At 43.4% G+C, this 25,044-nt stretch overlaps 1 protein-coding gene across 1 annotated transcript; it reads left to right on the forward strand.

The window, feature by feature from the left end:
• The first annotated feature begins 381 nt into the window (after positions 1 to 381).
• Positions 382 to 22,089, forward strand: STOML3 (stomatin like 3). The gene is made up of 7 exons (XM_064585770.1): positions 382 to 712; positions 13,747 to 13,850; positions 13,932 to 14,004; positions 16,670 to 16,752; positions 18,183 to 18,386; positions 19,882 to 20,016; positions 21,052 to 22,089. The coding sequence occupies exons 1-7, from the start codon at positions 661 to 663 to the stop codon at positions 21,274 to 21,276; spliced, it is 876 nt and encodes a 291-aa protein (XP_064441840.1). The 5' UTR covers positions 382 to 660; the 3' UTR covers positions 21,277 to 22,089.
• Positions 22,090 to 25,044: the final 2,955 nt, after the last annotated feature.

Raw genomic sequence — 25,044 nt, forward strand, 5'->3', positions numbered from 1 at the left:
CGGTGGCATGGAGGACGCAGTGGTATTCATAAAAGGCTAGTAGGCCAATTGCTAAGTGAGTGAGGAGATTACCATGTGAGTGAGACTGGAAAGGCAGAGAGGGACAGACTAGCAGGGTCTTTGGGGACACTTAAGATTTTAGTCTTTGCCATGCTAATGATTGCCAGTCATGGGATTATTTTAAGCAGGATGGCGACACGATCAGATTCAAGTTTTAAAAGATCACGCACTGCAGTGTGTAGATTGAATTGAATGAAATCTTGTCATCTGCAACATAAGGATAGATATACTTGCCCTGTATATCAACAGTTCATTGTGGTGAACAAATCACACAAGGTGCATAAAAGTGGGTTATAAAATATAAATGATGTAGGGAATTGCCTAGAGATATTTTACAGGAAGCAATGCCATCCAAAGGTCATGTTCTTTTGAATTTTCTCTAGGAACAAAGGTAGTCTGAACTCATGAAAGAAATCCTTTTGTTTATGTTAACAGGCTTCCTTCACCAGGGAAACTGCTCCTTAGGGTGCTCACGTAAGGCAAGGAACTTCTCCACTTGCTCATCCCGTCTCTCCTTTTCCCCTCTCCTAAGCACCTGGAGCCCAGGCCTGGCTCCAAACCCATGAAAATTGGCCAAGTGTAAAACTTCTCAAGAATGAGATGGATCCTGGGGCGAGTTCCCCTGAGAAGCAGGATAAAGAGAATTTAGTGGGTAAGTTCCTCTTTTCTGCCTTAAGTATGTTTTATGTATATTAAGGGAAGTGAGAGTTGTGGCATTTCTGAGAGTTACAAAGTAGCCACGAGGGGGATTAATACATATTGGGATTGGCGTCAATTCAGTTAGAGCCCAGGATTTTGATTTCATTGCTCTTTGTGTTTTATTTCCTTCTTGAACAGTGACCTATAACTTGCTCTTTTCTTCGGTGTTAGATAGAATTTGTATTTACCTTTACATTCTTTTTTTGCATTACATAGCAAAGATACGTTGAACAGGCTGAAATGTATCCATTTTCAAGTATCATCTGATGATGTTATGATTGAAAAGTTGATTTGACCTGCACTATGTTTGATACCTGGAGAAAAGTTGAGGAAAATAAAACTTAGCCAGCCCATAAGTACTAACTACTACCTTGAATGGCATGTCTAGATTATGAAGCATTTTGCTTGCATTATGTTTTTAAATCCTACAATAATTCTGAGGAAGATTCTCACATAATCTCATTTTATGAAGGAGAAAACGGAGTCTTGGAGAGTTTAAAAACTTGTTGAAGTTCCAGAAAGTGATGATGATGATGACCCTTGTGTATATGTGTGTGTGGGGAGGGGGAGGGGTGTTTTAACCCATGCTCTCTATAGTTTATGTTGCCAAAGAAGTCATAGAAATAGAAAACACACTTGGCTATCAGTTTGTAAAAGAAAAAGTATACATTTAGAAATATTTGCTTAAATTGATATGTGGGAAGCAGCAAATATCCCTTAGAAGTCTAAGTGGAAGGTATCTCCAAAGTACTTTCCATTATCTTTTTAAACAAGAAGTTTCATGAGACATTTTAGCTTCCATTTAACAAGTGAAGACATCAGCTGGGTAAATGGCTTGACTGGAGCTTTATCAGTGAGATAAACTGTCCATAGGGTTACTTGGTTTTGACTTTTTAATATAATGAGAAAAACCCGCACTACTACAGTACAAACAGAAATGGAACTTATATGTTACAACTTCTGATTTCATGTGGTTTTAGCAATTTCTGAGAGATATAGGATTAGTCATTCTCTAGAGATTTGTGGGATGATTTGCCCTTGCCTTCCTCCATCTTGGATACATTATTTGTTTGTTTGTTTGTTTGTTTTTGTTTTTAATTTTTTATTGTTATGTTAATCACCATACATTACATCATTAGTTTTAGATGTAGTGTTCCGTGATTCATTGTTTGTGCATAACACCCAGTGCTCCATGCAGAACGTGCCCTCTTTAATACCCATCACCAGGCCAACCCATCCTCCCACCCCCCTCCTCTCTAGAACCCTCAGTTTGTTTTTCAGAGTCCATCGTCTCTCATGGTTCGTCTCATCTTGGATACATTATTAACAAGACAATATTACCTAGTGCTGCAAGCTATGCAGAAATTTCCACTTACAAATGTTGAAAGAATTAAATGAATAACTGAGTCTTTGTTATCAACTCCAGCAGGAGTCTTCAGCAGTACTGTGTGGCTGGCTTCTTGTACAAGCTTTTGGAAACCATTAGTGTGCCTCTCTTCCCAAGTCCAAGTTCAGTGACATCACAAGGGTAGATCCGATCTATAGAGTGCTATAAATTAGGGTTCCCCCTCCAGTTGTTACACATTTACTCATGTAAATGAGTAGGACAACACTACTCATTAGCCTTTGACTTCTCTTGCACTTTTTTTTCCTTCTTTTTTCTTTAAGAGTTAAAGTGAAGTTAATTGGAATCTTAATCATCCAAATCTTAGAATTTCTTCTCAATGTTAATATGCAAAAAACATCCAGGGAGTTTTTTAAAACACAGATTTTGGGTTCTCATCCCTGGAAGGCCTGGTACTCTCGTTCTGGGATGGACTCAAGATTTTGCATCCAAGTAAGTTGCAAGCTGGTGATGTTGCCAGGCTGAGGACACACTTTGAGTAGCACAGTATTTCTTTTTAACAATTCTGCGTTTTCCCTGAAAAATGTTCCTCGGTGCAAGCTGTGTGCACATTTCAGAGAACTAGGCAGGAGGGAAGATGATTTTCAGGTGATGAAAAGATAGTATTTACCGGGAGGGTTTCTCTTTAGATTTTATGTTTGACACTCAAAATCCTTGATTCTGTGGAGAAAGAACCAGGAAGTTGCTGAGACTGTACTTTACTGGCTTCTCCACAGGATTGGAAGTGAATAGAAAGAGGGAAGAACTTTTAACACTACATCCCCAGGCCCAGGCAAGGTGATTGTTCTCATTCCACACACCTTTTATTTTTCCCTTGGGAAGCCTCCAGTCTTTCCTGCTCTGGAAATACAAAGGACTTTTTTCTTTTTTTACTTGGTGTGATTAATTTTTTTATTTTAAAACTCCCTCTAATATTGTAAAGGTATCAAAAATTAAGAAAACTTAGAACAGTATTGTTGGGGAGGGAAAATTTCCCTTTACCCTTCAAAGATTCTTCTGGTTGGCCTCAGAATTAAATTGACATGAGACTGATTAACAGGAGATAATCAAATTTAACTTTGTACAAACAGGAACCCCACATACATAAGAGGTTCTAAAGACAGAAAGGTAAAATAAAGTATATATGCCATCCTGAGCTAAGGAATGGGTTGGGGGCTGGAGGCTCAAAGGGGAGGAGGGCGATTCACAGAGCAATAAGACAGGTGTTGGGTAATTAGAAGTTTGCTCTGCCATATAGATGGATGGGTCAATTAGATAAAATTCATCTCTGGTAAGAACTCTCATTCTGGGAAAAACCTCCAGTTTAAGTTCTTCTAGGTAGATAAAGGGGGAGCAAAAATTTCTCGTGAGCCCACTGGGTCTTGATTTCAGCTCCAAATAGTCACCTGCCAAAATGACACACTTTTGAGGACACTTGTTCTGACCCCTTCAGTATAAATCATACTTCCACCACTCAGAATTAACCACTGATAATATTTTGGTCAATTTCTTCCAATATTTTTTTCTTTGCATGTGTTTTGTGCTAATTGGGATCATAGTGTCCATAGAATTTTGCATTCTCCTGCTTTTTTCTCTTACCATCATACCATCATAATTTCTGGGTTTTCATCAATTAAAAAACATATAATCATGATATGATATTGTGTAGGTATGGTTTGCTTAATTACCTCCCCATTGTATTTTCAGAGTGTTTTTTATTTACCACTGTCATAAATAACACTACCATGAGACTGTTTGGACACACATCTTAAGGACAAGTGTTTGTTGTTGCCACTGGTCATGCTGTTATTTCATACAGAAAAGAGAGGTGGAGGAGGGACAAGCACGATGCAGGCATGGAGGAGAAAAATCTTTTCTCTACCCTTTTAGATTCTTTAGCTGATCTACTAATTACATGGACATAAGGAAGATTAACAAGGGAAAAACGAGTTTAATTTTGTGCCTACGTGAAACTAAACGGACATGAGAGGCTCTAAGACAGTCAGGCAATTGAGGCTTCTGTGCCATCCTGAGCTAAGACTAATGGAACAGTGGTCTGGGCTTCAAAAAAGAGGAAGACAATTCACAGAAAGATGAGAAGAGTGAATGTTTGGTAAACAAATGTTTGTCATGCCAGGCAGAAATAGTGGGACCCACAGCGGAATTTAAACAAACCATTCCTGCTCATCTCCCCCTGGCTTACCTTACTCTTGGTAATTATCTCTGGTGACAGCTCTCTTCCTGCACCAAGCCCTGTATCTAAATTCTTAGAGGCAGTTAAGGGGGAAGTAAAAGGCTCTTCTCGAGTCTTTTGGGTCCTGTAGGTCTTCAGTTCCGAATAATTCATGTGCCAATGTGGAACATTTTGGGGAGGCTTGTTCTGGACTCCTTCACAAGGATAACATTTCTCTATTTTCTTCTCATAATCCCCAGTGAAGCAGTAGCATGAAGGAGAAAATGTGAGGACATATGATTCCCAGTTTAATTGACTCTCTTGAGAGCAAACAGAATCTCTTCTGCTGAATCATTATTTCCAGACAAGAAACTTCAAACAGATCAATAACTGTATTGTGTGGCTGAGCATCATTTTTGACAACTCAGTGCATTTGGTGTGCCGTTTGCTGCATTCACTCAATGAATGAGTTTAGGATCTACTGTGTGTCAGGAGATGGAGACATAAATATAAAATGCCTGCTCTCAAAGCACTACCGATCTACAGGGAAGACACCCACGTTAACTGAAAATTACAGCGTCCTGTGAAAAGCCAGGATAGAGGGTTTATTAGAAACTTAGAAAAGGAGCACCCAAAGGTAGGGGTGAGAGAGAAGAATCTTCCTAGAAAAGAAGGGGAAGTGTGAGCTGAGCTGTGTGGCTAGATGAGGGAGAGAAGAATGTGGGATATGAATGGGGGCTGGGGGACATGAAGACCCATGCAAAGGCACAAAGATGTGTGAGGACAGGGTGCTTTCTCTACCGCGGGCAGTGTTTATGTGTTAGCATGTAGCTTAGGCAGCTAGACCCGGAGGTGAGAGACCAAAGCCCTGCCGCCTGAAAAACTGAATTACAGACTTGCCCAGGTGTCAAGCCTGGTCTCCCAAGGCATGCTTGGGAGTTGCTGGGCAGTTAGTTGACTAATGGGATGAAACCTCGTTGGAATTCCTCCTGAGGCAGCTGCAGGGCGAGCTGTGTCTGCGGGGAGGTCAGGACGTGGGACTTTAATTGGATGGGTAGTGCTTAAATTCTTAAGCTGAAGGGGGAGCATAAGGTATTAAAAGCATTTACTTTTATACTTTTTTGAACATTTGAACATTCTATTTCAAAATTTATTTTCAATATTTCTATAAAAGATCAAATGGTAAAAAGGAACTCCGTACACATGTGTCCTAAAGTTCATGTAACTCTCAAGCACAGATCATCCTTCTGTAGGTGAGATGTAATTATGACATTGAGAGAACTCTTATGATTATGAAATTTTGTAGTCATAGGAGGAGCAATGGTGAAATCAGCATCTGGCTCTGATTTAGTAGTTTTGCACTAAAGATCTGGTCTCTCTCTCTCTCTTTCTCTGTCTGTCGTTAAGGTTCTAAAAGTTATCCACAAGAACTTCCAGTCAGGGGCTATGTTACTTTAAGGAGGCAGACACATTCAAGGGCAGGGCTTTATTCTCCTTGAAAATGTAGTTCTTGCCCATATAGAGGAGCCATCATCTGGATGGACCAGAATATCCACCATGGATACTTAGAATCCTCTCTGGTAAAAGAAACCAAATTTAAAAAAAAAAGAAAAAATATTATGTAAATGGTCAAAGTAAAAACTGAACTGAAGTTGAAGACTTTAGTGAAGACTACTGCAATAGAGGAGGGAGGCCAGAACTCAATCTAAATGAACAGTGCTGAAACAAAGGGGTAGAGGGTTTTTAAGGCTTGGAGTGAGTTCCTCGAAAAGTACTGGATGGCCTTAGGCAGTGGTCAGAGGCCATCTGTGTTTACTAATACCCTTCTCATATCTTTCTGACAGGTGGTAAATTTACAACTTGGAGCAAGGTGCCCTCTGAAGTCAGGCTCCCCCGTCCCACAAAAATGGGGAGTGCTACCTTCTTTGATGATTATATTTCAAAAGAATGGCTCCCAGGTCCTTGACAAAATGATCCTAACAAGAGGCTTTTAAAAAGGTTTACGTCTTGAAGGGGAAGAGAAAGAACTTACAATAAGTGTTCTAAAGAAAATACTCTAAAGAAAGGGAGAAGAGGGTCTGAGAATCTGGAAGAATCTATTTAATGTTTAGTCAGTCTGAGGGAAATGTTAGGACTGTCTTGGCCAAAATACACCTCTAAGACAATCCTAGGCAGTGCGTTGGTTGGTTAGAGGGCCTCCTGATATGGTTAATATCCTTTACATTTAATTGACTTAATCCCCAGGACTAGTTATTATTGTGTTAATAAAGGAGGAAACTAAGATGTAAGTAGGGTAAGTGACCGGTGGGATGTCAACTAGCTTTTAAGTGAAGGCAGCTCAGTTAGAATGTACGGTGAATGACTCAGGGCCACCACGTCTCATCCAGGCTGGGCATTGTCTCTGTCTGTCCACAGGATGGCTTTGCTGAAGGTTTTCTATTCTCTCTGTCCTCTCTCTGAGAAAGCAGAGTAAACAGTGAGTTTTCCATCCTCAATACTAGCCTGACCTCATATCATCTGGTCTTTATTTGAATTATGTTTTGAAGTATAAGATATGTACAAATAGGTGCACAAATCTTAAGTTCGTTTATCTTGAGAGAGAGAAAGACTGAATATACAAACAGACAATGGCTGGACCATATATAAAAACAGAACTCAATTGGGGAGTTTGGGCAGCCTGCCCCCCAAAACGACCCCTTTATCTATAATAACAGCCCAGGAAGACAGCCTACTATAAGTCAGTCTTACAAGAAGTCAGATTGTTATCTCTAGTGACCATTCAGGAAGCTAAACAACAACTTTTCTATCGGTCCCCAAGGCCAGGACTTGATAAGTAACCAACAACTTCTCTATTTTCTGTCCCTGCTTCCAACTTAGGACCAACTAAAGAAAGCCAAATATGCACCCGAACCAATCACACAGGATGCCCCGCCTTCACTTAGCCCACTTACAGCTTCCCCAATCAGGCACACCTGAAGCCTTCCCCTTGTCCCACCGTAAAGCTCTCCCACTCCTCCGCCTGCCTTTGAGTCTTTGCCAAAATACAAAGGACAGATGCTGACTCTTCCACCATATAGCAAATTCTGAATAAAGAGCATTTGCTTTTCTCATTTGGTCGGTCTTTATTTCCACAGCCTCGATACATGTATGTCTGTGTAATCACCACCCTGATCAAGAAAAGGAAAATATACAGCACCCTAGAAGGCTTCCTGATTCCTTCCCCGATAATACCCAACCACCAACAACCCCACTAACAGCTACTACTCTGACTTCAAACATAATAGATTAGTTTTGCTTGTCCTTGAATGGAATGATACGAAATAAGTGAGATCATACAGTATGTATTCTTATACATGGAATCAAAAGTATGCACTCTTGGGTCTGGTTTATTTTGCCTGATATTTTGTTTATGAGATTCATCCACATTTTGCATATGGCGGTAGCCTTGTCTTTTTTCTTTCTGGGTAGTCCTCCTTTGGATGAGTATACCACAACTTTATTTATTCACTTTACTGTTGATGGATTTGGGTGGCTCTTCATTTCTGGAATTTTATGAATAAAATTGCAAGGACCATTCCTTTTTTGTTGTTGTTATGTTATGCTAATCACCATACATTACATCATTAGTTTTTGATGTGGTATTCCATGATTCATTGTTTGCGTATAACACCCAGTGCTCCATGCAGTATGTGCCCTCTTTAATACCCATCACCAGGCTAACCCATCCCCCCACCCTGCTCCCCTCTAGAACCCTCAGTTTGTTTCTCAGAGTCCATAGTCTCTCATGGTTCATCTCCCCCTCCGATTCCCCCCTTCATTTTTCCCTTCCTACTTTCTTCTTCTTCTAATTCTTCTTCTTCTTCTTCTTCTTCTTCTTCTTCTTCTTCTTCTTCTTCTTCTTCTTCTTCTTCTTCTTCTTCTTCTTTTTAACATATAATGTATTATTTGTTTCAGAGGTACAAGCATGTGATTCATCAGTCTTACACAATTCACAGCGCTCACCATAGCACATACCCTGCCCAATGTCTATCACCCAGCCACCCCATCCCTCCCACCCCCCAACACTCCAGCAACCCTCAGTTTGTTTCCTGAGTTTAAGAATTCTGCAAGGACCATTCTTGAATGGTTTTTCACTGTAATCACCACTCATTTCTCTCAGGTATTACTTTGAAGCGGAATACTGAGTCATAGAGTAAGGATGTGTTTAGCTTTAGTAGATACTTTCAAATAGTTTCTCAAGATGACTGTATCAGTTTGCATACATGAGGGCTCAGGTTGCTCCACAACCTTGCTAAAATGGGATATTGTCCAGTCTTTAATGTTTGCCATTCTGGAAGCTGTGTATTATGATCTCATTGTAGTTACATACGTCTTTCTGTTTGGGGGTTTTGAAACAATGTCATAATACCTCAACAGCGATTTCTGCTTAGAGAAGAAATAGCTCTTTTACAGCAGTAACACAGATCTGGGGGCAAGGATTAGATGTCGTATGGATCTCATATTTAAATACTGTTGACCAAGCCTTAATAAGAAATAAGCAACCAAGTCACCTAGCTTGTTTTATTTACTAAAATTTATTTCTACCACTAGTGCCATAGAGGTGGGGCTCGTGATTTGGAATAACCTCCCCTACTTCCTGGCCTTGCGCAGGTTACCAGTCTTGCTTTAAGTGTTTACCCCTAGTCCTAGAGGGCATTTAAGGTTCATCCGGTGCTATGGGCTATAGCTAAGTGCCGGGAACAAAGCCCCAGAGGCAAGCCTGTACAAGTGAAGCTTGGTCTTGCCTCGCTGCGTAAGTCATTAAAGGCAGACATGAATGTCTGTCAGCTTGTGGAACTTGTGGGTCCCCCTTACTCAAAGAGAGAGTAAGATGCTGATGAGAACTCGAACCAGATTTTCTGGCTGCAGAATGAAGGGCTGGCCTTGGTTATCCCTCAAGTCCTTCCCCTTGAAGCCCCGGGGTCAGCAGCGCGGGGCCCCAGCTTCTGTGCATTACGGCTCTGCCCTTCTCTTTCCAGACTGAGGGCAATGTGTCAACTAAGCATTCTGCTGTTCTTTGTCCCAGCCGCATGCAGGAGGGAATCCCCACTTATTTCCTAGGAGGCAGCGCAGCAGAGACCGGACCTTATTATTACACCTGCCCCTACTGCCTCTCTCCTGCTAGACGTGAACCCTAGTTGGGAAGTTCCCCATCCTTATTCTCCTTTGAGTCCTCAGCTCTAGCCTAGTGCCTGCTGTAGAACTGGCAAAATACTGTCAAATGGATGAATGAGAAGTCGGGGGCAATTTGTTGGGGGTGGCAAAACCCAGTTCTCTGCTGCGAAGTAAGCAGACGATGATGGCCATACGGTATTATGACAGCAACTCACAGAAAATACACATCCATGGATTTGGAGAAAGCCGGAGATGGTTGGGTGTGCTAAGGGCTTGCGGGGTTAATGCAGAGCTTGCGTGGGGCCCTTTCCCTCCGCCATCCCCTTAGCCTCCAAGGAAGGCTCTGGAAGCACCCTTGTGGAGGCTGAAGTGAAGGCCGTACGGGAGGTTTCTGAAGAGCCTTTGTAACACAATCCCTGCATATCTTTTCAGTCAGAATTGGGATCCTCGGGTCCACTTCCCTGCAAGGCTTCCTGGGCTCACCGTGAGGGGAGGCTGAAAGATGCCCTCTGCTCGAAGCCTGTGCTGCTAGCCCTGCAGGCAAGCTGACCACTGTGCTCACAGCCCCATTTTAACCGCAGCTAAAGACCCCCCCCCCCCACCAGGCTCCAGAATTCTCCGTCTCCTGGCGGCAGTGGCCCGGGTAGTCCCGGGCGGTTCTAAGGCTCAAGTGTAAATCTTGCAAGATGACTCATGCCCTCATCTCTTGCCTCAGCATGGTTAGTACCTTAGAGAGCCTCACCCACAGGTCGTCATGCAATGCAAGGACTTGATGGGGCTCCAGAGGAACGCCACGGGCCAAGGCTCAGGTTCTGCCACAAACACTTGCCTTATGCAGCTGGGTGTTCAGGCTGCAGCTGGGTGTTCAGGCTGTAGCTACTCCAGAAATGTCTAGAGCTTGCTCGGGGCATAAAGTGTAACTGGGGTCTTGGTGGAGTCCCAGATGTTTGTGGGGGTTGCCCTGACCAAGTCACAGCCCCGGGACACCCCCAAGGCTCCTGAATACCAATGATTGCAGTATCAGCAGCGGGGAAATACACCCCGGGTGGCCGGAACCGTGCTGCCTTCTCAACTCATTCACCGAGATTCCAGGAAATGACAGCTGGTCCCAGAGAGGCGTGTACAAGCACCGTTATGTCAGCCTTGTTGGCAGGGGCAGAAGTACAAGGGACCTTCATGTCCAGTGGCTACATAAACAGACCCAGGTGCAGGGTGGAGCCGTGTGCGACAGTGAAGAAGAAGGAGGTAGAGCTGCATGTACCGACGTGGAAATAGCTCTCTGATATATTCAGTTTTTTAAAAAATAGAAGTGTTGGGGCGCCTGGGTGGCTCAGTCGGTTAAGCGGCTGCCTTTGGTTCAGGTCATGATCCTGGTGTCCTGGGATGGAGCCCCGTGTCCTGCCGGCTCCCTGCTCGGCGGGGAGTCTGCTTCTCCCTCTGCCACTCCCGCTGCTTGCACTCTCTCTCTCTCAAATAAATAAATAAAACAATAGAAGTGTTAGAATGGTGCCATAGCTCACCAAATCTACAAATCTAAGCCAAGTGTCTTCTAAGGATAGACTATGTATATAAATACATAGGAATGGCTCTATCATGAAATACACCAAATCAGTAACTATGGGACCTCTCTAGATGAAGTGGACTAAGGAGAGGATGATCAGGGGGACTTCAGTTTTATCTGTATTGCTTTGATTTTTGTTTTGTTTTGTTTTACAATGAGAATGTTTATATACAGGCCATGTCATTACAGTAATTAAAAAAAAGCACTAATAGGGGCGCCTGGGTGGCTCAGTCAGTTGGGCAGCTGCCTTCAGCTCAGATCATGATCCCAGGGTCCTGGGATCGAGCCCCACATCAGGCTCCCTGCTCAGCAGAGAACCTGCTTCTCCCTTTCCCTCTGCCTGCCACTCTGCCTGCTTGAGTTCTCTATCTCTCTGTCAAATAAATAAATTAAAAAAAAAAAGCACTAATAAATAAAATGCAACAAAGATTCTATTAGAATGCACAAAATGTCTTTTTTTTTTTAAAGATTTTATTTATTTATTTGAGACAGCGAGAATGAGAGAGAGAGAGCATGAGATGGGGGAGGGTCAGAGGGAGAAGCAGACTCCCTGCTGAGCAGGGAGCCCGATGCGGGACTCGATCCAGGGACTCCAGGATCATGACCTGAGCCGAAGGCAGTCGCTTAACCGACTGAGCCACCCAGGTGCCCTGCACAAAATGTCTTTTTATCCCACATAATGATAGTCCAATCCACCTCACCAGGATCCAAGGCTTTGGAAGGTGGTGTTTTAAAAATATAAACTTTGGGTATGGAGGCAAGTCCTTATTGCTATCGGGTATATCTTTATGTGTATTTAGAGCCCATTAAAGGACATTTGCACAAACCGTTTTTAATACTAAATATGTCACTAAGACGTAGATACTTCCCATCTATGGGACTGCACTAACTGAGAAAGTACCTGGTGGGTACTGGCACCAGGCATGGGGAAGTAGGCAGCGTCACAGTGTGCTATTGACCAGAGTGCGGATTGGTACAAAGTCGTTGAAGGGCACTTAATCATCTAACGAAATTGTAAATACTAATCTCTTTGACCTAGCACTTTCCCTGCCTGGCATTTACCCTACATGAGTGTACAAAAACACATATTAAAAAGCACTCATCGGGGCGCCTGGGTGGCTCAGTCGTTAAGCGTCTGCCTTCAGCTCGGGTCATGATCCCAGGGTCCTGGGATCGAGCCCCGCATCGGGCTCCCTGCTCGGAGGGAAGCCTGCTTCTCTCTCTCCCACTCCCCCTGCTTGTGTTCCCTCTCTCGCTGTGTCTCTCTCTGTCAAATAAATAAAATCTTAAAAAAAAAAAAAAAAAAGCACTCATCACAGCACTGTTTTAAGAGCAAAATCCTAGAACCCTCCGGAATGTTCATAAACTTATGGTGTGGGCACTGATGAGTCAGGGGCAGTAAAGTGGATAAGTGAGGATGGATATGAGGTGGTACCAGTTAAACCTGGTGACTTCTGCAGTTGGACAGGGGAGGGGCAGTGATAACCCTGCGTCTCTAACGTGGACAGTAACGTGGATGCTTAGGCACTAATTAAGCTAGGGATAGCATAAAGTGTTTGTGGAGTTATCTGGGTGAAGATATCTAGTACATATAGTTAATTTGGGTCCTTGTGTGGAGAATATGAATCTGTTGGAGGAAGTGTGGGGTGAGGATGGGGGCGGTTGTCAAGAAGAGAACAAGAAGGAATGAGGATTTAAAAGAAGTTGAATGGTGAATAAAAGAATAAGGTAAGAATAAAAGGGTCAGCCAGACTTGTGTGTTCTACAAACTGGAGTTCTAAGACTTGAGAAATTGTGTAATTGAAGTGATTAAGGCTACACAGTTTTAGGTGACTGGAGTATGATTTGAACTTAACACTGCAGGGCAATATTCTTTAAGCCAAAATGCCCTTGTTATCATAATGTGTGATTAGCAAAAAGACTTCTGATGTAATGAGCCAATGTAACAAAATTCCTTGAAAAGTCAGAATTGTCAAATATCAGTGTCTGACAAGTCCCTGTAATATCTGTAAAATGGGAATGAAGTAGTAATATGCATTTACTAATGTAGATATTAATGTATGGACCAAGTGCCATATAAAAAAAAATCTCATTTAGTCCTTGTCAAATCCTTCAAGGTGGTTGACTTCTATCCCCATACTATAGATGGAGAAGTGGAGGCTCAGAAGGATTGAGTGGCTTACCCAAAGCCACAACACTGGTAGGTAAGAGAGCTCTCATAGAAACTCATACCTACAGGCTCTTCAAAATGTTTTTCTTGCCATCTTTCTGCCTTTGGGGATAATAGTACCTACCTCTCTACCTCAGAGATTGTCTTCAATTTCAACCTGGAGAATCCTGGGCACCCAGGAATTTGTCTTTTAAAATGGTACCCTAATGATTCTGATGGAGGTAGTCCATGAATTATACACTGGGTAACAGTGTTTTATGTGTTTTGAGGATAATAAACCATGTCATTCTTACTAAATATAATGGTACTTGTTATTATTGATTCTGAGACTTTTCTTGGAAGGGACAGGTCAATTTCAATCTAAAACCCTGAACGAACAGTGTGCGTGTATGTGTGTGTTTACTGCATTTACAGCATGGGTTTCGATCTCCTCCTCAGTGCCATCAGGTGTGGCCAGCGCACTGGGTAATAGCCTTACTCATGCAGCTGAATGGCTTTTCTAAGAACCATGTAAGTTACAGGCTTGCTTCCTCCTCATTTCTTAGGCATCAGCAGTAAACGGCTCGGTGTATGTGGCTGGATCCTCTTTTCCCTTTCTTTGTTGCTGATGATCATTACCTTCCCCATCTCCATATGGATGTGCTTGAAGGTAACACCCTGGGAAATAAATTGGGCTCTCTCTGTGAGCTGATGAACCATTAGGACTAAATGCTCTCCCTTAATCTCTTAGATCATTAAGGAGTATGAACGTGCTGTTGTATTCCGACTGGGACGCATCCAAGCTGACAAAGCCAGAGGGCCAGGTAGGACACTGTGGCTGTTCCTGACAAGGATCATGGGCACCTAATACTTAACTGTTGTCACTGAGAAAAATCACAGGAAGCTGGAGCCCTTGCCTGTCTGTACAATGGAAAGAAAGATGTTGTTCCTGTTAGGCAAGTGAACAGGAGTCACCGCTAGACCTCTAGTTTGAGAGGCTGGAAATCCAGCCGTTTCCTAGCATTCCCTCTGAGAGAGTCAGTGAATGGGAGCAAAACGCGGCTCTGTTACATTGGCCGGACATCCCTTATTATCAAGACCACTAGATGAATGGCTGAAGAATGAAGGGAGGGAGTAAATGGCCAAGGTAGATGATTGAGTTACTCTGAGAGAGTATTCCGGGAGCTGGTTTTTGATTCTCACCCTTTGAAAAGAGCTAATGGAAAAGTAAAAGGTAGTTTCTTCTCCTGGCAAGTAGACTAATGGAAATAGAGAGCTAGAAGCTATCGCACAACTCCTTTGGTCAAATGTAGTGTTTCTTTCCATCCTTTTTCTACCTTAGAATGAAGACTGTTCCAAATTCTTCATGTTATAAGAGGATGGGATTTGGGGGGTTGGGGAGCGGACATGGGAAGGTGTTAGGTACTAAAACTCTAGAAGTTAGGTATTGATTTAATTCTCATAACTTCTCTTGGTGTATATGTAGTTGAACAATACGAAATTGCTAATATTTGTTTTTGATTCGCAAGCATGACAATTTCATATGATAAATTCTAATATTTTGGAAGGAGAGGCCATCACAAATAGCATCTTACAAAATACATGAGCAAGAATGGTTATTTGCAATAGTTCTTTAATAACATTTGTTTTTTGCCCTCTGTTATGATGTATTTGAGTAAACACATCCTCTTCCCAACTGGACTATAAGCTCTCTGCAGGGCAAGGACTTTCTTAGTCACTGTGGTACTGTATGTGTTCTACACTTGGCCATGCACTATGGTAGGCACTCAGATATCTGTTGCATTAAAAAAAAATATGAGAAATTTCAAAAGCAGAAGCTTGTTAAAGAGGCTTGGTCGTTTCAAGTAGTATAATCCTACTTGTCTAATTTCATAAAGGACCTGAGGGGAAAGAGGGCAAGAATGACTTATTATGGATACTCTTATGAGTTCGTCCAAATAGAAGCGTTAGACTCATCCAACTGAGGTATAACAGACCAAGGTTGACCCCTTCCAGGTCATGTTGCATCTGGTGGGGCCAAGCTTCTAAGTTAGAGTAAAACTGGATTTGAGAGAAGTAGACTAGCCATAACTTGGAGGGCTCTAGAGAAAAGTGGATCTCTTTTAAATGAATTTTCCCAGAAGATTTCACCACTAAATGTCCCAGGATAACTACTCTCGTCATACATGTCTCTGGGGCTAATGAGTTACCTCAGAAAGCCGTAAGAGCTAGAGAGAAACAAGCCAAATTACTAATGGAAAACCTCTCCACTTTTGTACATTGTAAATTATTCTTTAATAATGAAAGTATTAATAATAAGTGGTGCCACTTCTTGAGCAAGTAATACATATCTGGCACTGTGTTTAGTACTTTTTTTCATTATCATGTTGAATCTGCTTAATCTTCACTACCATCTTCTAGAGATTAACTAACTGAAGCTCAGGAAAGTTATGAGAGTGTTCCCAGGTCACAAGCTAGTAAGGGCGAGGGCTAGGACTTAACCCTCTAGTTTTAGGGGCCACGACCTCAACCAGTGACCTGACACCAAATAAGGAAGTAAATGAAGCAGCAATCCTCACTACAAGTCTCAGGAGAGTTGAGAGACCAAAAGAAAGAAAGCACCTTAGCAGTGTTTTTCTTTGATGTTACCAGCCCTTTGCAAGGTATGCAACTTACAAACCTGTTTCTTCTTTGAAAACGAAAACAACAGCACAAAATCTTTCTGGTGAATGGAAATGGATTGGTGTCCGCATCTTGCTGACATGCTTTGTGGTTCTAACCTTGGTGACTCTTGCTGTAGAGAACATTCACCAGGCTTATGTCAGGGATTCATGCATGGGATCTTCAACTGAATTTTCTTATCCCCCTCCTTCCCCCACCCAGCCCCAAACCCAAATACTTCACAATTCGAAAAGAAGTAAGAGTGTTTATGATTGGAGAATGCCATTATACTTGAGCTAGAACACAGCTCTGGAGAAACAGAAAATTGTGAAATACATTGGTTTTAGGGACTCTGAAATCTTGAGAAGATTTTACTTCCACTATTTTTTCAGTGCTATTGAAGATGAATGAGAATGTTGACAGTCATTGATATTTAAGGTAAAAAATCTATTACTTAAATCTTTTGTATGAATATCTTTAATAAGGACACCAATTTCCAAAATATCCTTTTAAATTAATGTCAAATTCAACATTTGGATAGAAGTAGGTTGAGTGTTTTAAAAATAAAATCTAAAAATTAAATGTCAAGGATCTTTAGCTCTTTACCACAAGATTTTAATTTCTAGGGAACCACTTTTCTTTAGTCACTGACTAGTAGGAGGAACTAATTTTCCCCAGAGTTAGAGGTGTGCATATTGAAGGTCCTCTGAGAAGCATTTGTAGTCCCTTGAAAATAATGTATCATATAGTTAGGAGACAATTTGTTGCAGTTAGTTTCAATAGGGTAAAAGTTTCAATAGGGTAAAATTCATATTTTCTCTCTCATAGGTTTGATCCTGGTCCTGCCCTGCATAGATGTATTTGTCAAGGTTGATCTCCGAACTGTTACTTGCAACATTCCTCCACAAGAGGTAATGCCGGTTAAAGATATGTCATTAGAAATAAAACCTGTTATCTTCCCTATTCCACGGACAGTTGATGTTTTACATTGTGTTTTCAAATTATAAGGGACCTGGGTAGGTCCTAAAACCACTGGGTTTTGCTTTTCCCATTGAGAATAAAGCCAAGGGCAAGGGCTGGCTTGCTATAAGACTTGGAATGACTCAGAGGGGAAAGTCCCAGGGAAGATAGAGAAAAGATGCAGTTGGCAGAGAAGCTGGGATGGAGAGCAGTAGCCAAGATGCTTGGGAGAGTCAGATAAGTTGTTGTATAAAGGAGCTGAATTTAATTTGGTGGAGGGTAGGGTTTGGTTAGGATATTATCCTTGCTGTCACCTTTCCAGAAGATTTTTTAGTAAAATCTCTATCATTCACTTTTTTGTGTGTGATTGAATGCAACACAGTGGGTGGGTGTAAGGAAAGAGCACAGAACCCACCTGCATTTGGATTTCAAATAATTCTTTTCAGTTCTTAAAGTATTGTAAATAAATATCCAAGGCCAGTAACAGGACAATAGAGAAGAGAAACAGAGTTACTAAGAACCGAAACAATTCAGGAAGAGGAAAGAAAATGTGAGTAGGGCCTACAATGTGGGAGGGCAGAGGTGATGAGAGGATTATGAGTTGATGTTAATTTTCTTCTCTCTGGTCCAGGAAACTCAGTCATGACCCAACAATCACATCGCCATGTCACTGGTGGGAATTACAGAGTCCTTACTTTAGGAGTCAGCCTGTGTCATAAGAGAGTTGGAGATGCTTAGTGACCTATCATGGGCCTTTTCTGGCCTCATAGTCCACCGTTCTAGATGGGAGAAGGGAGCTCTAGGTTCTGCTCCTACGGTCCTGCCAGAGAGCTCTCACTGGCCGCAAAGCACCTCGTCTCATTATTCAGAATGATTAATGCAAAACCTCTATGAAAGCAAATAGATTTCTCTTTATGTGAATACAGAGCCCGGTCTCTGGTGACATCTATGTTTTCTAAGAAGCACTGCTGTTCATCAAATCTGATAAAAACTGAAAACCAAAAAGATTTCAGGTATCAGGGAAACAAGTGTTCTATCTCTGTGTAGAAGGTAGAATTCCACAAAGTTTCTACTTGCCACATTTTAAAATAGAAGTATTTATGCTCCCCATGGCATATCAAGAGCCTCTGCCTGTGGGGTGTAAGACGTCCCCAAGATGAAGATGCAGGGCTGGGTACAGACTACCCATGGATAAGGATTTTGTCACCACCTAGGATGACATTATACTCAAGCCAGGACAGAGTTTGGGTGATGCTGGCATGAGCTGGCATGAGAATGCTCTCCTCCTGGGGAGAGGGCAAGATCTTAGGCTGGCTGACACTTTGTCAGTCACTGTGACAGTCATAATAAACATAAAATTTTCCCTGTCCTTGCTCTCCAGATCCTCACCAGAGACTCCGTGACTACTCAAGTGGACGGAGTCGTCTATTACAGAATCTATAGTGCTGTCTCAGCGGTGGCTAATGTCAACGATGTCCACCAAGCCACATTTCTGCTGGCTCAGACTACTCTGAGAAACGTCTTAGGGACGCAGACCCTGTCCCAAATTTTAGCTGGCCGGGAAGAGATCGCCCATAGCATCCAGGTAAAGATGCTGAGAACGAATAGCCTGTGTCTTTAGTTCATTTATTTTAATTATCAGTGATGATCAAATATCAGCAGTTCAAAGAATCCCTCTCCCATGCACGCACGCACACTCACACTCACACACACAGAGCTGCTATAAACACTTGGCTTCAGTTTGTGGTTTTATTCCTTTACAATCACAAGGCATAGATTTAAATATCTGAGCAGGAGAAGGGGAGCTGTAGGAATTTTACACCTTACCCATTTTCTTTGGAATTCAACATATGAGTTAGCATTGTACACATTAGACTTTTCTGAAGAGGTTAGCGTCATTTTTAATTCAGGTTACTCATAATTATAACATTGATGAGGATGTTGCAGGTATCCATCTCAACTCTTGCACATCCCAGTTTATAGATGATTACATTTCTGTGTGGTCCTAAGTCAAGAATGTTTTGATTCTGAGCCTCCCTGCTGTACGTTAGGAGGGAATTTCAGCTTTGGTCCTTGGCATCTCTTCCAGTGCTTCATGTGGCACAAAGACCCTAAGGCTTTCTGAGATAGTGTTGGTGCTATGTAACTCTCTATATCATTTGTAAGAGCCCCATGGGTTTGACAGCTCAGATGTTTCCCCTGCCACAGTCCGGTCGCCGGCTTCTTGGGAGGTCTCACCCTCCCAAGTTCTCTAGAAATCGTGGAAAGGCAAGCAATCGCTTGCCATTTGGTAGTGGGGATCTCTGCCCCTGGCCTCGGAGGGAACTAGCCGTCTGGTCTCACTCTTTCACAAAGCATTCTTTTTCACCCCTCCCTCTGCAGGATAACCAACAGGACATCCTCGGTGGTCTTCAGTTTTACCAAAGGACAAGCATATCTTTGATTTTAGGCTATGGTGCTCTCAAAAAAATATGCCTGGCTACCTGTTTAAAACTGGCCACAGGACAGAGGTTCACTAGGGCAAGGCACAGAGTATCTCAACAAGGACCCAATAGTATTAATTGAGTTACTGTGAGGCATTGGTAGATCTCTTACATGTATTATCTCCAAATCTCATGAAAATCCCGAAAGGAAACCTTTATAGGTGAGAAAACGAAGAATCAGAGAGGTTAAGGAACTGGCCCAGTGATTCACGGCTGCAAATGGCAGAGCCAGGACAAAATCCAGGAGTATCTGAGAAGCCCATGCATTGCTGCCCCCTTAATGTCAATGACAAGAAAATGTGGGGTATTTGCTCAACTCTAGAGGGATGGCATATACTTCATTAGGAATAGTTTGGGGGTGAATCCTGATACCTCCTGAAAGATCTGTCAGGTTCTCCTTCTGAATCCTTCCCGGGATTCCCTTCAATTCCTGGGAGTGATCAGTAAGAACTCCCGTTCCTTTCCCCAGTTGTCTCACTCCAAATGCTGTGAAGACAAAAGGAGAAGAAGAGGAATTTCTCTTGCAGATATGAAGCACATCAGAACCTTACATCCCCTGTCTTCTGACCAATGCCCTTTCTTTTGATCTGGAAACAGACCTTACTCGATGATGCTACCGAGCTGTGGGGGATCCGGGTGGCCCGGGTGGAAATCAAAGATGTCCGGATTCCGGTGCACCTACAGAGGTCCATGGCGGCGGAGGCTGAGGCCACCCGGGAAGCCAGGGCCAGGGTAAGAGCTACTCCGTCTACACTGGAAGGCAAGATGCCTAGCTTTGGAGCAGATAAAAATAGACCTTGAGTGGAAGATCAGGCCTTCTCAATGATTTCGATAAGAAAAGGGTTTCTTTTTCACAGTTTTTACTGAGAATTTCCTCCTGAATTAAAAGGTAACGGGCAGCTTAGTGTACTTTGAGGAAGTAGGGCAACAGGTCTTGGGACAGGGGCTGCTCAGCAATATGCCCAGTGACTTAGCAAGGTGGGTCCCAGGTCTGGCTGCATTTCAGTCCCCTAGAGATAACTCAACATAGCAAATACTAATTCTCAGGCCTCACCTCACACTCGGTGAAGCTGAGTCTCTTGTGGCTCAGGAATCTACGTTTGTATAAAGCTAGTAATTCTGCTTTTTTTTTGGAGGGCGCTTTGGCACAGAGCGTGTGAGTGGCCGCGGCTGGGGCAACCGAGGTGCAAATCCGTCTTGGGCAGGAGAGAACTAGAAGGGGACCCAGCACTTAAGAGAGCCTTCCAGTGGGTGTTCTGAGACCCGCACTTGCTGCTCCTGGTAATCAAGAGCAGAGAGAACTTGAAACAGTCCTTACATTGTAAGGATGAGGCTAAACTGGCAACAGAATAAAAGGAAAAAACATCTCCTAGGATAAGTAAGGACAACAGAGAGAAGCCAGGCAGAGGCCTTGAGTTTCAAACTTCTCTGGAGGCTAACGCAGGGGATGGGGGGGCTCCGGGGTGATCAGCCTGCATCACTCAGGCGTGGACCGCCCAGGATTTGTTGGGGTTAAAGAAGGTGCTTTTATTTTGTTTACAAAGGAAATCTATGGACTCATAATTTGTAAAAATATCTCTCCGCTTCCTGCAACCTCCTCAAATTCCCCTAATCACATTAGGATGTGAAACTCTCACCCTCGCCAAAGCAGTAACTCCATGAAACCCACAGGCAGGCAGGCATCGATCCGGACGCAGCCAGAAAAAGAGATCCTTAGTCACCGTTGTAAGCCTTTCTTTCTGAGCTCTTTTATTTCTGCCATTTCAGGTCCTTGCAGCGGAAGGAGAAATGAATGCTTCCAAATCTCTGAAGTCAGCCTCCATGGTGCTGACCGAGTCCCCCATAGCCCTGCAGCTGCGTTACCTGCAAACCCTAACCACCGTGGCCTCGGAGAAGAATTCCACCATTGTGTTCCCTCTGCCCATGAGAATCCTGGAGGGCATTGGTGGGGTCAGCTACAATAACCACCAGAAGGTTCCGAACAGAGCCTGAGGTCCTCCTGCTTTCTGTCTCTGGAAAACCCAACACTTAGAAGTGCTGAGAGTTGCAACATTACTGAAACAGAGGGACGCTGCAGCTGGAGTAGCATTAGCGGGGAAATGCCATAAAGGCTACAGAAAAAAAAAAAAAGAGGGCTGTGTACTACTTTTATTATTCAAGAGCATAAACAACTGTGCATTATCCTTTTTAGTCTGTTAGCAGGTGTTCCTGACTTGAGGCAGGAACTTTCTTGCAGTAGGGGGAGGAAATCTTTGGGTGACCGTGACTAAGATTTCAGCATTATTTTTGAATGGATTTAAGAAGCTCTCTAGATAATTTATAAAGTAACATAAACCTCCTATTTATACTAGATATTTGCTTTTTATAATTCCATAGTAACAATTTGCTAAATCTCCAATAATTACAATAAGCAGCTCTACCCCCCGCCCCCCCGCCCCCAGTATTTGAAATTCTGATCGATTTTAATGTGAAAGTCTGAAGAGGCACCTAGGCTGCGGGCTGCAAACTCATCACCAACCCTCAGGGCAGACTGCTTCCCACTCTCTTGCCGCCCAGCCCCCTGCCTGGAACAGTGGCCAATGCTCAGCCTCCCTGCACCTCTTCAGCGGCTGGGACAGGGCACAGCGCTTACAAGTGAGAATGATGCTTATAACAGGTTCTGTTGGTTGGAATCACTGGGGAACATCATCCTGTGGACTTCATGTTTTCACCCCATTATTAGTCCCAAGAGCCACCAGTAGTCAAGAATTGTTTGTAAACACTATTCACCCCCTCCGAAGAAACCCCGAACTGTTCAAAATAAAGAAGCCATAGAATAGAATATAGATGTGGTGTATTTTAAAAATTGCTTTGTCAGAGATTCTTTTGTTGCCATGGTACAATTTTCTTTTGAGTTCTATTTTGAGCAAAGGGCTAGGATTTTTTGTTACCGTTTATTGAATATCGGCTATGTGTTAACACCATGCTCAGCCCTTTATGGATGCCAAGAAGTATCTTTATTTTGCAGATGAGAAAGTGATGTCAAGAGGTTGAATAACTTGCCCAAGATCCTGCAGCTAGTTTTGGGTTAGGATTTAAAACAAGGTCTGACTCCGAAGTCCTTGCTCTTAAACATCATCGAGGTTTACTTGGGGCAGGTGGGAGGGGGCGGGGATAGAGCCCTCCCATTCTATTTTTGCCTTTCAGGTTCTGGAAGTGTGGGGACCCACTATAGTTTTTCATTGTGTCCAGGACTGTGAGAGCATGCACACACATGTGCACACGCTCCCCACCCGTCTCATGCTCCTTTTCACACTGCACATGTACTTCCTATATAATCCCCCACCCTCACATTCCCCCCCCCACACACCCCCAGCTCTGCTCACATCCCCTCCATATGCTCCCCGCACACACATCCTGTATAGGATGTATAGATATTAGTTGTATATAAATGTAAAACAGGGATCGCATTCTGCCTTTGTTTTTTTTGTTTTGTTTTAAAGACTTTATTTATTTATTTGTCAGAGAGAGAGGGAAAGTGTGAGTGAGCAAAAAGCAGGGGGAGCGGAAGGCAGAAAGAGAAGCAGGCTCCTGGAGCGCAAGGAGCCCAATGCAGGACTCGAACCCAGGACCCTGGGATCATGACCTGAGCCAAAGGCAGACGCTTAATTGACTGAGCCACCCAGGCATCCCTGCCTTTGGTTTTGTAACCTGCTTTTTTTCATGAAACCGTATCATACTTGATATGAGTTCTGGACAATTCACAGTTAATAAATTTTTCAGTAGATTCTAATGACTCTATAACTCTAGCACTCATTTTTAACTCACTGAGGTTCATATTTTTCCTTATAAGCTAAATACTTGCATTTCAACAAAAACTGGGAACGGAAACCTATCACAGCTCACACACACCAGCCAGAATCTGAGTCGATGACGTCACACCATGTAGCCGCTTAGCCAGTGACCGTACATCTGATGAGCAGTGAGTGGTGCAGAGACTGACCACAGGACACGGAGGGTCACCTGAGGGGTAGGCCCTATTTGTACAGGGACATTTTGTGAGCGCACTTCCTACCCTGTTCCAGAAACCCACACTTATTACTTCTTTTGGTTTCCACGATTGCACTAAAAATGCAAATCCTTCCCGTCAATGTACAGCAAACTCTAAACCAGTGGTTCTCCCTGAAGGTCATGGTTCTCTCACTCATTGGAAACTCTTTTTTGAAACATACAGCCCACTGGCATTCCCCTAGGGCCATCCCCCTGGGGTGGGAATAGGGGTGTGAGCTGATTCAGAATCTCTGGGGCTGTGCAGATGTGTTTGTTTGCTTGTTTGTTTGTTTTTAAATTGTGTGTTTTCCATTTTTTTTAAAGATTTTATTTATTTATTTGGGAGAGAGAGCGCACATGAGTGGGGGGAGGGGCAGAGGGAGAGGGAAAAGCAGACTCCCCGCTGAGCAGGCAGGCCAACAAGGGGCTGATCCCAGGACCCTGAGATCATGACCTGAGCCTGAGGCAGATGCTTAACAGACTGAGCCACCCAGGTGCCCTGTGCAGATGTGGTTTGAAAGCTCTCTGAGATTCAAATTACTACATCCCTCCTGCATTAAGCCTCATTAATTCTTCAGGATTGCAATAGGTCATTCATTACATCAGTTACTAAGGGCTGACTAAAGAAATCTCCTTTGAAGGGAAGTATTTTGGGGGGTGAATGGCATAGAAGAATCAGGGAAGGTCACAGCTCTCCTGGAATGTGACTGCTAGAGACGATATTCAAAACACAGTCGTCACCCCCACTTGCCCCCCCTCCAGCTCCCAGAGTTAGGGTGATAGGGTGAGGTTTGTTTTTCTTTTAGGGGGTGGTAGCTGGAAGGGCCAGGCAGAGGAAATAGCCTCTTAGAGAGAGGGAAGCATCCGGTCTCTTTAGATGCAGGCTTGGATCACAGTAATCCCCAAAAAGATTTAAGCCAGCACAAATGACCTCTGCTGGTGCTTTTCCTGTTTTAGCAGCAGGTATGGTGTGGCATTGATCGGAGTGCCCAGGCAGTGTCCGAAGTCCCCAGGTGTCCCCGGCTTTGATTGCCCTTTAGATGCTGGGCCAATACAATGGTATCGCACCTGGTCCCGAGGTGTATTTGGCTGTGCCTGACCTTGGAACAGGGATCCCTGGAGAGGTGATCTCTTTCCAAAGTCTTAAATGGGAAATGGTAGGGAAGGGGCAAGATCCCCCTTTGCTCTTGCTGTAATCCCTGCCTCCCCTCCCCCCAATCAGCTTCCCAGCCTCCCAGCCTCTCCCTGTCTCTCTCAGCCTGTCTTTCCCACAATCCCTCGATACTAGAATAGGTAGGCTTTTACTCCTTTCTCTTCCTGTCAGGACTTCCCTTACACAAAACCTGACTCTGGTTTTCAAAGTCTTTGTTCTCACTGCTCTGATTTTGGGTATAATTAAATACCCTGGGCTCCAGATAAAAGATCCCAGCTCTTCTTCTGGAGTTTACTTTAACTCTGCCCCTACGATTCAAAACAAGCTAGCCAGTTCCTAGAGATTTGTGCCTTTCATAGGCAGACTAAACAATCCAGAGCCCCTACCCCCAACTGCCATCTTTATCTGCCTCCCACTCTCTGGCCTACTATCCAACTGCCCAATCCCCCAAGGGCCAGGTACCAGCCAACTAGGGAGAGCCCTATGCCCTTGACCCCATTGAAATTACTCAGATTGGCTAATCCTCATTCCCGTTTACCCCGCCTTGGCTGTTTCTGCCCATGGAAACTACAAGAAAG

This window comes from Mirounga angustirostris, unplaced genomic scaffold (assembly GCF_029215605.1).
Source record: "Mirounga angustirostris isolate CCGP_5_RB_7025 unplaced genomic scaffold, mMirAng1.0.hap1 SCAF_3, whole genome shotgun sequence".
NCBI classification, from domain to species: Eukaryota; Metazoa; Chordata; class Mammalia; order Carnivora; family Phocidae; genus Mirounga; species Mirounga angustirostris.

Excerpts from the sequence above, each read along its gene's own strand:
- STOML3 (XM_064585770.1), top strand. The coding sequence starts at position 661 with ATGGATCCTGGGGCGAGTTCCCCTGAGAAGCAGGATAAAGAGAATTTA. Across the intron at positions 13,851-13,931 it reads CCATATGGATGTGCTTGAAG|ATCATTAAGGAGTATGAACG; the intron begins GTAACACCCTGG and ends TTAATCTCTTAG. Across the intron at positions 16,753-18,182 it reads GCAACATTCCTCCACAAGAG|ATCCTCACCAGAGACTCCGT; the intron begins GTAATGCCGGTT and ends CTTGCTCTCCAG.